Source organism: Penaeus japonicus, unplaced genomic scaffold (assembly GCF_977035675.1).
Source record: "Penaeus japonicus unplaced genomic scaffold, GWHDUDI00000001_assembly GWHDUDI00000002, whole genome shotgun sequence".
In the NCBI taxonomy this organism is placed as follows: Eukaryota; Metazoa; Arthropoda; class Malacostraca; order Decapoda; family Penaeidae; genus Penaeus; species Penaeus japonicus.
In genome coordinates this window covers 5,047,800-5,060,299 of record NW_028234404.1, presented here as the reverse complement: position 1 = coordinate 5,060,299, position 12,500 = coordinate 5,047,800, and the positions used below count along the sequence as shown (strand labels likewise).

Here is a 12,500-nt window from a genome sequence, read left to right as displayed (position 1 = left end):
CTGAAGTAGCCCATCAGTCCAAGTGTGTGTGTCTCGATCTGGATGACAAGTATACCCTGATATGGTGTCCGGGCGTGGGCGACCTGGGAGACTTCCTGGTTGATAATAAGCTAGCTACGCCCATGCATTGGAACGTAGGATGGAAGTATCGGTACATAACCTCGGTGAAGCGCAGGTTAGAGGAAGAAGCTTTCCTGCTGACGTCCGACGCCAGGCAGGAGGACTCCTTCTATCAAACAGCTGACACTGATCTTGCTGCGAAGTTAGAACAGTCGCTCAAGACTTTGAATGTGAACTCAGCATGAGCAGCTGAACAAGTACAAAGGAATTTGTTTATTTAGAATTTAATAGTGAAAAGTTAAGTTATGTTTGTCTTTGTTAAGACAGTTTGTCAACACTGATAAAACGGAAAAGAACATTTTTGTATGAAGCGTATATGTAAATGGTAAATGTGAATGGCATTACGGATAATTGATGTGAACTACTTTGTTACAAGGTTAACAAAATGTTATAATTGTTACAGAAAAGTTGAAATGTATATCAGGATGTTTCTTATATTACTAAAAGTATTATTTTTAGTTTCATGATGTTAAGGAGCTTGTAGCAAAGTAGAGTTATAGAAAGTGGACTGAAATTATCAATTGTTTATAGTAATAACACCAAGAAATTTGAAAACCTTTATATTTAATGCAGAGATTATTGTATGGGTATATCATCTTTGTCTAAGTACAATTTTTGTTTTCAAATATTCCCCTTTGGTTTTTTTCTCATCATAAAACCTTTTTTTTTAACAAGACACGAAAACTGGAATTAGAATTGATTTAAATGAAGGTTTCTTAACGGTTTTTCTCCTGTATCACAATGCTTGCAACAATGGCAATAAATGTATTTTCTCTTCCTCCTCGTTTTCATTCTCCTTCCTATCATCTTGTTTTCCATGTCTTTCAATCATTCCTTCCTCCGTTCCCTTTTCCTTCTCATCATCATCTTCGTTTCTTCTCCGTGCTACTTTCCTTCTCCCTCCTCGTTTCTCTCTATTCTCTACTACCCTCACCTTTTCTTCCTCCTCCTCCTCTTCATCCTCTCCCTCTCTCCCTCTCTCCCTCTCTCCCTCTCTCCCTCTCTCCCTCTCTCCCTCTCTCCCTCCTCCCTCCTCCCTCCTCCCTCCTCCCTCCTCCCTCCTCCCTCCTCCCTCCTCCCTCCTCCCTCCTCCCTCCTCCCTCCTCCCTCCTCCCTCCTCCCTCCTCCCTCCTCCCTCCTCCAACCAAGCAATCGCACAGAGATCAAAACACAGGAAGACTCGTCGAGGAAGGAACTGGGTCTGTATCTGACCCTTTAGGTTCGAAAGGAAAATAAATGTGTTTGGCGTAGATTTATTTAACATAACTTAGGCATATAATACAAAGTAACGCCTAGTAATAAGGGGCGTCGTTACATGGGTGATACACAGTGGAACATGATTTAAAAGCAATCACCCTATTTACAAATATACAGCGAGATGCATTCATTTCCTGTTGGTATTTATAAAGTCAAGTGTTGTTTTGAGTTATCCCTTAAAAGCGCTACTTCCGGGAGACTACAAGCGTAAGAGAAATGACAGGATGAACCGTAGACTCTTTTAATTAAACTCCTGAAGAAAAATGGGGAAACATGGATGAAGATTGAAAGAGGGAGACATAGAGAGGGAGAGGGGGGGGGGGACTGGAGGAGGGGAGAAATGTCACGAGTCCGGTTTGATACATATATATATTATATATGATATGATTTGTCAAAGCAAGACGATGCTGATTCAACCCGAGTTGATTCGGCACACTTGGATGGTTAGACATTTGAAAGTTTTTTTGTTTTTTGTTTTCCTTTAACCGTGAAAAGAAGGGAAATATCTCAGTCGCGCAATAGGGAAGGCTTGTCAACAATGAGATGAAGACTTTAAAACCTCCAAGAAAGGAAAGTATTCTCTATCGTCTCAAAATCTTCCCTCGTGTGACTCGCCCAAAAGGAACTGAATGTTCTCTCTCTTAAGATTAAACTGACTTACAATAAAAAAAAGATTATATAAATATGAGCAAAATAAAAATCCAATTCAAGATTTCAAAATAAAATGTACAGCGATAAGAAAAGAAGAGTAAAAGACAACTGAAATGTGACCAGCACACTAGTAGTAGTTGATTATAAATTATTCTGATGAAAATCCCGTTGGGAAACTAGGAGGACATCTAAAGGGCACATTAAGATCCTTCTAAAAGCTGTGAAACAAGGTCCACGCGACAGATTGGTCTACAAATAGTCAAATCCTACGAAACTTCTGGAAAAACGAGTAAGCACATATTAAAATATTGTGGGTGCATAGTACATGTAAAGATTGTGCTATGATACACAGGCTTCATTATTGCTAAAACACTATTGTTCTTCTAACTTCTATCGGAACCATATACTTGTTATTATTATTATTATCATTATTAATTATTATAATCGTAACCTTCCATAAAAGGTAACTAGGTTTTAAAAATGGCTAGAAAAATACCTAAATCTACGAACAGATACACAATGTCGTAAAGCGAGCAATACAGAAATGCCACAGAAACATACCGACGAACACACGCTGATACAGTGTGTCCAGAACCAAGCTGTTTTAGTTCGTCCACTTACGGCCTCGATACAAAATAATCAGAAGGATTTCTCTCTCTCTCTTATTTTCTCAAAGATTACCTTTTTTTTATGAAAGAAAACCGTCAACAGAGACTCGCTTGTGATAGAGAATGGGCATCTCGGGGTCCCGTGACAGCGAACTGAACACAACACTGGTATTTCCAATGGTATTTCCAACGGTATTTCCAATGGTATTTCCAATGGTACTTCCAATGGTACTTCCAATGGTACTTCCAATGGTATTTCCAATGGTATTTCCAATGGTATTTCCAATGGTATTTCCTCTCCCGTTCTGGATCTCTCATCATCATCTCATCAAATCCCTCGAAGTGACCGAATAAGCGGGATTTCTCGGACGAATTCGCACCCTCGACTCTTCCTCGGGTAACCAAGAGGGACATCCGATCCCACGGGATGGAAACGAGATGCAGTGATACAAGTCTTGGTTATTTATAATTCTTTATCTCACTGCCGAGTCCCTTTCGACATCACAGAAAATAGTACGCTTACCTCTAAATCCTTCGGTTATAGATAGATAGATAGATAGACCGGCAATGACGCCATCATTATTACAACTTCGAAATAAACATGAGGAACACAAAACACTGGGGAGGCTTTGTGTGTGTGTGGTTGTGGATATATAAAGTGAGTCATTCCGATATATATAAAAAGAGAACGAAACCTCAAGGAATTAAGGAATAAAGTAGTGAAAATGAAAAAAAAGATTCCCAAAAGACGGTGTTTCCACTCAGGCATTAACGGTAACGCAAGGATCTTTGAGCACAGGGAAATTTCAGCGCCGCCTTCGTCTGCCGCCGCCTAATAGATAGAGAATGAGCGACTTACTTACTTTCTCAAAAAACGTCAAGGGAGTTATCACATTTAATTAACCACTGACATCGCCGTATAAAGAACTTTTTATTTTATCAAGATCACACTTGAAAAAAGAACCTTATATCATACGAAAGGAAAATGGTATGTAACAAGAAACAGGTTTTCATATCATGTGTTAATCCTATGAAAACGAAAATAAACGCGGCTATTTTGCTGGCAAGTACAAATTTTCATTCGTTTTCACTGAAGAGTTCACATACAAAAATACTGGTCTCCTTACAACATATGCCAACGAAATAGCGAAGTCCGCTTCTACCGTTGAAACATTAAGGACTTCTTTGAGTTTTATTGCTGTTTTACATCCTTCAGGGAAATGATATTGAATTGACGTCCTGTTAATAATCCATTTCGTTTGTCTATCGGGGGAAAAATGTCACTATTTCTCATTAAGAAAACACAAATTCGACTTAACATTACTTCTTACAACAAGAGCCTGCATGAACTTCGTCAAATCGAAGTTGGGAAAAGGATCTCAAAATGTTACACGAAAAAATGTTGATATATATATATGTATGTATTCAGCCCTTAGTTTGCCTTCCACCTGTTCCCCGTGAGATTGGATCAAGTTACACGTAGATTCAATTCTTGTGTTTGTTTACTGTTGATATGCCTGACACTTTAACATTACACTGGATAGAAATGGAAAAGTTGTACGCGTCGACCCATGGCCAAGGCAACTTACATTACAATTGCCGACGATAAAATGGAACAATTGAAAAATACCCTCCTGTGTGACTTGGATTTAGAGTACATTGATAAAGGAATGCCACGTCGCGTTGGGCATGGGGCATACGGATACCTCCTAAGAATATCGGACAGTGGAAATGAAAACGAAAATCGTGAAAAAAAAGAAAAAAAACATATCCCCATTGTGACAGGGGAGGGACACGGATCACAGGTTCAAAACCGTTCCTCTTCCTCTCTTTCCTCCTCCTCCTCCTCCTACTTCTCTTCCTCCTCTTCTTCCACCCCCTGCATTTCCCAAGCACAATTCACATCTTCCTTCCTTCCTTCCTTCCTTCCTTCCTTCCTTCTCTCCCCCTTGAATTATCACACTCTCCTCCTTCCACCCGTCGCTTAGTGTCTGCCGTTCCGGTACTCGTTCTCCACCGTGGTAATGGTGGGGTGTCGGCGCGGGGGGGGCGGCGGCTGGAACTGGTCCGAGAGCCTGGACGAGGTGCTGCGCCGGTCCAGGGACGAGTCGCTGAAGGCCAGGGACTGCATGGAGCCACGGGGTCCCTGGGGGAGAGAGGGGGTCTTCATTAGTATGGGGGAAGGGGGAGGGGGGGTCGTGCGAGAAACAAAAGGGGGTAATGGAGAAAATAATGGAGACAATGGAGAAATAATATCCGATGGCTAAAATCGGGACCGATTTCGGGACTTCAGGTGTTATTTATCATGAATCCGATCGCTACATGCATGTGAATCCAACATGACGCACAGTGAAGCCCCGCCACCCCACGCCGAGCACGCGTCCGCCTCACCTTGGGGTACTGTCCCGTCTTGTGTCTGCGGTACAGCACCACCGCCACCACGAGGCCGCAGACCAGCATGGCAGAAATGACGGTGAAGATAACGGTGGCGGCGAGGTACGGCGGCTCCAGCGCCATGGCCTCGCTCACCACCTCTCTCGCGCCCGAACGCACCTCCAGGGGCGCCTCCCAGCGGTGCTCGGACACCTGGTGGTGGAACCAGGAGGCGCGCAGGTCGGCCGGGAGACGCTTCTCGTCCAGCTGCAGCGCCAGGTCGCCGTTCTTCACCTACGGAGGGGCGGGGCGGGGATTGAATTCAAACGAAATTGATAAAGATGAAATAGAAACGAAATTGATAAAGATGAAATAGAAACGAAATTGATAAAGATGAAATAGAAACGAAATTGATAAAGATGAAATAGAAACGAAATTGATAAAGATGAAATAGAAACGAAATTGATAAAGATGAAATAGAAACGAAATTGATAAAGATGAAATAGAAACGAAATTAATAAAGATGAAATAGAAACGAAACCAATTAGAAATGAACTATCGTTATTGATTTTGTTCAACTGTTTTTATTTGGCGACTTTTAAAATCTACAAAGTCAACATTTGGAATAAGAACTTACCCTCTCCTCCAGCTGGTAAGCGACATCGATCTTGTTTTCCCCGAGCAGCGTGAACTTGACCTGGGTCAGGTCAGGGAGGTCAACGACGCCGACCTCGTTCTCCAGGGTCTCTGCCGTCATTGCCTTCAAGAGGTGGTTCACCTGGGAGGAGGTAAAAAGGTGCCAAATTGAATAGGGCGGGGGCGGGGGGGGGGGAGCTATTCTTCTACTAGGATAACGGACTCCTCGTAGAGTAATACAAAAATAGTTTATTAAATAGGTCAATGGTGGTCTCACTTCCTGCATAGATGATAGCTGTATTACGTAAGAATCTATTCAAGTAGGTCACTTACTTCATCTACTTCGATCTATTCCAATCCACAAGTTCTTAGACCAACTATTACTCACCTGTTCACGGATCTGCGGTCCCTTGGCCTTCCCGAGGTGCTTCATGCCGGCCTCTCGACCTCTGAACCCGAGGGTCACCACTACGGACTCCACCGCGACGAGGTCTGAAACAGGGTCAAAGGTCAGAGCGGGGTCGAACGGAGTATTCGGAAGTGTGTGTGGGGGGGGGGTATTTTGGGGCTAGTCTTGTATTTTCTGGTAAGTATATTACACATATTTATCCATTAAAAATGAGTGATATTACACAGGGAAGGTGGGAGGCCCCTCCATCAGCCATGGCCTCATGTGCAAAGGAGCAAGAAAGGTCAGGGGGCGTTGTAAGGTCATAGCAAGGTCCCGTCTGGGCGACTCACCGCACTCCCTCTCGCCCTTGGTGAAGTAGACGGTGGGCTGGGTCTTGCGTCCGGTCTCGTCGACGCACCAGCACTTGGGCGCGTCCTCCTGCTCGATCTCCTGCTCCAGGTTCTCCAGCTCCTCCTGGCGGCGGCGGCGGCTCGAGGAGTAGCACTGCGTCGGGATGAACCTGCCGTCGCCGTCGCACTGCGCCACGTACTTCTGCGAGTTGCTCTCCTGCAGGTGCCGCTGCAGCAGCTGGCAGCGGGTCAGGGTCGGCTCGCCCTCCAGGTAGATGGTCACAGGGCCTCCCTTGCCTCCAGGGGCGCTCTCGCCCTTGCCGTCGTGGCGCTCGAAGCTGGAGGAGGAGGACGAGGACGAGGAGGAGGAGGAGCCTTGGCCGCCGGAGACGTCGAAGCGAAGGCTGTCCTCTGCGTCGGCGCTCATCTGGGCGTCGCTGCTGCTTGAGTCCTGCAGGGGAGTGGGGAGAGGGAGGGGGGGGGGCGTTAGTGGCGCTCATGTGAAGGCTCAAGTATTATTGCAGGGCCGTATTATGGTGGTGGTTTCGGGAACAATGCGCTTAAATCTGCGCATAACTAATTATCACATGATTATTAACTTTGTTTTGTTTAGCTTGTACATGTCTTTCTACTTTTAAACTTCGACAAAGCAATCACACTCCGTGAGTCCCGAGCGCAAGGCCTCTCACCTCCTCGAACGTGAAAGCGAGGCGCGTCTTGGGTGGCGAAGTGGGCGGCAGGCAGGTGAGCGGGCGGCCGGCCTCGTCCACGAAGGAGGCGGTGCAGGAGCAAGGGTCGACCTGGCACAGGGCAAGAGGATGACCCGGGCACGTCCTGTTGCGGCACGCCTCGGCACGAGAGCACTCCTGGGGCTCCATGCTCGCCGCCGACCAGTACGGACACAGCACCAGGTCTTCGCGAGGGGGAGGAGGGGGGGGAGGAGGGGGAGGGAGAAAAGCGGTTAGAGGGATTTATACTTTTTTCATTTAAAGAAGGAAAAGAGAGAAGAAGGAAAAGAGAGAAGAAAAAAAAGGTAAGGGCATAGGAGAGTTTCGAGCAAGAGGGGAGGGAAAAGCGGTTAGAGGACTTTTTACTTTTTTAATTGAAAAAGAAGGAAAAGAAAAAAAAAAAAATGTAGGGCATAACGAAGGTCTTCACGAAAGAGGGAGAGAAAAGCGATGGCTGAAGACTTTTTAATCAAAACACGAAGGATACGAAAGATTTTTCCTTTTTGATGGAAAAGGAGAAGGAAAGAAAAAAAATACAGAGAGAAAGGGAGGGAAATAGAAGTTTCATACCTTCACAGATATTGGCCAGTCATTCAAGAAAACGAAAATGCATTGATATTTGTTTTTCTTCATATATTCTACATCAAATGGGAATAAAAAGGGAAAAGAAACAGAAGAGGCACAACACCAGGTCTTCACGAAGGAGGGGAGAGAAACGGCGACTAGAAGACCTATTAAATTTCAACCGAAAAGGAGGGAAAAGAAAAGAGAAAGAAAATAAAATTAGGGCTCAAGAGAAGAAAGTCAATATCTCAAAACCTTTACTTCTTAACAACAACAAAACAAAACACACACACACAAAAAAAAAAAAAAAAATCATATAAAAAACACACAAAAACAAAAAAAACAAAAAAACAAACAAATGAATCCTCTCTTACCGGGACAGCGCGACTCGCACTGGCTCTTCGACCGGAAGTTATTTCCGTTTCCGCCGCAGCCGCTGTACAGGAAGGGTTCACACTTGCGCGTCTCCACGTTGTAGTACCAGCGCGCCTCGCCCCCGGTGCACACGCCCGCCTGCACGGGTTGGCTGCAGATGTCTGGGGTGGGGGAGGGGGGAGGGGGAGGGAGGGGAGGTGAGGTTAGGGTTGTTTGGTCTAGTTTGAGGTATGTCTTGGGCTGAATTTATCTCTCTTTCTTTCTTTCTCTTTTTCCTCTGTCTGTCTGTCTGTCTGTCTGTCTCTCTCTCTCTCTCTCTCTCTCTCTCTCTCTCTCTCTCTCTCTCTCTCTCTCTCTCTCTCTCTCTCTCTCTCTCTTGCTCTTGTTTGTTCATAATTACTAATTTTTACCGTGTTTATTTTCACTGCGACTAATAACATTTACAAAGCAAAATAAAAAAATGTATCTCACATAATCATTAAAAAAAACACACACAAAAAAAATTCCTAATATTCCTAAAAAAAAAAAAACTCCCACTCACCGGTATTCTGGCACTCCTGCTGGCACTCCTCCAGGTTGGCGAAGTTGTTGTCGTTCCCGAGGCACCCTCCGAAGATGAACTCCTGGCACTGGTCGGCCGAGGCGTTGTAGAAGAAGCGCTTGAAGGAGGCGCGGCACATGCCCTTGGCCAGGGGCTGGGAGCACCGCCCCTCGCAGTGGACCTTCTCGCCGCTGGCACTGTGGGGGAGAGGGGCGGAGAGGGGGGGGGGGGGTTAGGACGCTTGGAGTGGTATGATAATAATTCATGAAAAAAGGATAATGTTAATGATGATGATTAAAAAAAAAAAAAAAAAAAAAAACAGTCTGCAACAATAACAATTGATCAATCAATAGCAACGCCAGACACGCTGCGAAATAAAATTCAACAACCCCGGACACAAACAAAAACATAAACAAAGACAAAAAGAAAAAAAAAAATGCACATCACCCCTCCCCTCCCCATTCTCCCTACCTACCCCCTCCCCTCCCCCTTCCTTTCCCCTACCCTCAACCCAACCTCCCCCCCCATCCCCTCCCCTTCCTCCCCTCCCCTCCCTCCCCTAACCTCCCATCCCCTCCCCTCCCCTCCCCTAACCTCCCTTCACCCTTCCCCTCCCCCTACCTGTCCCCTCCACTCAACCTCCCCACATTCCCCTCCCCTCTACCTCCCTTCTCCCCCACCCACCCCCTCTCCTACCTCCCTCCCCCACCCCCTCCCTCCACCCAACCTCCCCCTTATCCCCAACCTCCCTCCCCTAACCTCCCATCCCCTCCCCTCCCCTCTACCCATCCCCTCCCCTAACCTCCCATCCCCTCCTTCCACCCAACCTCCCTTCACCCCTCCCCCCACCCAACCTCCCCCTTATCCCCAACCTCCCTCCCTCCCTCCCAACCAACCACCCAACCCGACGCAGCACCCACCTGTAGAAGGAGACCCTGCAGTCGTTGCAAGGATCGGCCACGCAGACGGCGTCGGGGTGCGAGTGGCATGACGCCCGCAGGCATTCCGAGCGGCACACCTTCGCCCTCGCGCCCCGCGGACACACGAACCCGACGGACACTTGCTCGAGGATCTGGCCTGCAACGAGCGAGCGAGGGAGGATGGGGAGGGATTAGCGATGATGATTAGGACCAGGGAGGGAAAAAAGGGGATTGATTCTACTAATCCCTTTTTGAGAACGGGATTCCAAGCGATCGGGAACCTTGGGGTTGGAATGTGATTAGAGGATTAGGACGGAAATAAAAAAATAATGGATTGAATTGATTCATTATGAGCGAGAAAACGAAATTGAAACGATCTGAAGACAAGCTGGGATAAAAAAATGAATATAAATAATTAAGCAAGAATCTATCTATTTATCAATCCATCTATATCTATCTCTCAGTCTATCTATATCTATCTATCTATCTATCTATCTATCTATCTATCTATATCTATCTATATATATATATTGAAATGTATTTAAAAACATCACAGAAAGTGAAAACAATACATTACAAAACCAGAAGTGAAAATGAATGACTAAACCTATATATATATATATATATATATATATATATATATATATATATATATATATATATATATATATAAATCAAACAAAGCACTAAATCATTTTTTTTTGTAAAAGACCATCATTGGAAAAAAAGTAATATATCTTTAAACTCAGTATTTGTTACCGATATATATATAAAAAAAATACATCAAAACTATGGACGACAAGCGTAAACTTTTTTTTTCTCAATTTCCAAAACAGGATAAAAGTTGGAACCAAATTCACTCTTTTTTATCTCCCTTTTTGTTAATTATACCTGTACTTTATATGATCCAACTTTCACGCCCGCTCGTAACCCGCGTACTAATTTGATCAAACAGCAATTATACTTTCAAATAAATTACGCATTATTGTCATTAGTTGTCCAACACTAATACAGTTTCGCTAATGACTTCACTGCATAAACGTGTATCACTATTTGTGTTATCATATATATATATATATATATATATATATATATATATATATATATATATATATATATATATACATACATATACAATATATATACAATACATATCTATATATATATATATATATATATATATATATATATATATATATATATACATATATATATACAATATATATACAATATATATATATATATATATATATATATATATATATATACACACAATAATATATATATGTATATATATATATATATATATATATGTATATATATATATATATATAGATTATATATATATATGTATATATATATATATGTATATATATATATATATATATATATATATATATATACATATATGTATGTATACACACACACACATGATGTAATTATCTTTATAATTATGCAAGTCATCATAATGATACTCATTATCTCACTTCTGTGTGAATTACCGACCCTCATTATCTTGATCCTGATTAAGCTCTCAATTACGACCATAATCATCAGATAAAACATTTTCCATTGTCACTATCAACCAAACCACAACCAATGATATTCTTCTAACAATATTACAACACTACAACTACTACTTTACTACTAATGCTACTATTACTAATATAGTCAAACTACTGTTACTATTATAACAGAAGTGCTGTTGATATAACAACAATTACGCTGCTATAACTATTACTATAACGATATTGTCACTACTTATGCAACATCACTACTTCGTAATTCAGCAACAAGACAGCTTTATTTTTACTACTTCTGCAATATTATTACTATAAATATATGTAACATCACTGCTTCATTCTATTGCAACATCACTACTAATTACATCTACGACAACACCATTACTTACTATTTTTTGCAATATTGCTACTTCATACACCTGCAACATTGCTACTTCTGCAACATCACTCCCTCATACATTTGCAACAACACTACTTCTACAACACCCTTACCTCTGCAACATCACTACAGCTGCAACAACATCACTACAGCTGCAACAACATCACTACAGCTGCAACAACACCCTTACCTCTACAACATCACTACATCTGCAACAACACCACCATTACTTCTACAACAACACCCTTACCTCTACAACATCACTCCCTCATACAGCTGCAACCCCCCCCCCCCCTAAACACCCCAACCTCTGCAACAGCAAGAGCAACCGGCCACTCACCATTAGGTCCGCATCTGACGTGACCTCTCGTCATCGTCTCGTGAATGGGCCTTCCCTTGGCGTCCACGCACCAGGTCAAGCCGCCTGACCTCTGCTCGCGGGCGTAACCTCCGTCGGCTTCGCATACGGGCGCCTGGATCGTCATGCCCTGGGTGGAGGCGGGCGTCTCTGTGGGGGCGGGGGGAAGGGAGGTGTGTGTGAGTGATGGTTGGGTGGTGGTGGGTGGTAGGTGGGAAGGGTGGGTGGTGGTGGTGGTGGAAGAGAAGGGAGGTGAAAGAGGAGGATGATAAAGAGGAAGAAGAGGGTGGAGGGAGAGGAAGAAGAGGATGAAGGGAGAGGAAAAAGAGGCGGAGATGATGATTGGGTGAGGTAGAAAGGGAGTAAATAGAAGAGAAGAGAGAGGAGGAATAGAAGGGAGGAAGAAGAGGAGGAAAGAGGAAGGAAGAAGAAGAGGAGGAAGAAAGAAGAGGAGGAAGGACAAAGAAGAGGACACAGAGGAAGAAAAGGAGGAAGGAGGAAGAGGAGAAGAATGGACGAAACAGAGGAGAGAGGAGAAACAAGAAGAGGAGGAAGGAGGAACAAGAAGAGGAAGAAAAAAGAAACAAGAAGAAGAGGAAGAGGAAGAGGAAGAGGAAGAAGAGGAAGAGGAAGAAGAGGAGAATGGAGGAAGAAGAGGAGTAAGGAGGAACAAGAAGAGTCGGAGAAGGATGTGGAGGGTGAGGGTAAAGAGGACGAGTGATAAAG

The 12,500-nt window shown here is 43.8% G+C and overlaps 2 protein-coding genes across 2 annotated transcripts in view; one reads left to right on the top strand and one right to left on the bottom strand.

The window, feature by feature from the left end:
• LOC122266369 (uncharacterized) overlaps nt 1–898 on the top strand; it is a 65,854-nt gene extending 64,956 nt beyond the window's left edge. The window contains exon 12 of the mRNA XM_086544501.1: nt 1–898. This exon is cut by the window's left edge and continues 1,312 nt beyond it. Within this exon, the coding sequence (XP_086400627.1) occupies nt 1–305 (305 nt within the window). The 3' untranslated portion in view covers nt 306–898.
• A 461-nt stretch (nt 899–1,359) lies between these two features.
• The window catches only part of LOC122258000 (uncharacterized), a 41,612-nt gene continuing 30,471 nt past the window's right edge, over nt 1,360–12,500 (bottom strand). Inside the window, exons 19-28 of the mRNA XM_086546074.1 lie at nt 11,757–11,924; nt 9,515–9,671; nt 8,595–8,791; nt 8,053–8,214; nt 7,076–7,299; nt 6,387–6,837; nt 6,034–6,137; nt 5,647–5,787; nt 5,028–5,303; nt 1,360–4,782 (exon numbers count right to left, since the gene is read on the bottom strand). Of these exons, the coding sequence (XP_086402200.1) occupies nt 4,621–4,782; nt 5,028–5,303; nt 5,647–5,787; nt 6,034–6,137; nt 6,387–6,837; nt 7,076–7,299; nt 8,053–8,214; nt 8,595–8,791; nt 9,515–9,671; nt 11,757–11,924 (2,042 nt within the window). The 3' untranslated portion in view covers nt 1,360–4,620. The remainder of the gene's footprint in view (nt 4,783–5,027; nt 5,304–5,646; nt 5,788–6,033; nt 6,138–6,386; nt 6,838–7,075; nt 7,300–8,052; nt 8,215–8,594; nt 8,792–9,514; nt 9,672–11,756; nt 11,925–12,500) is intronic.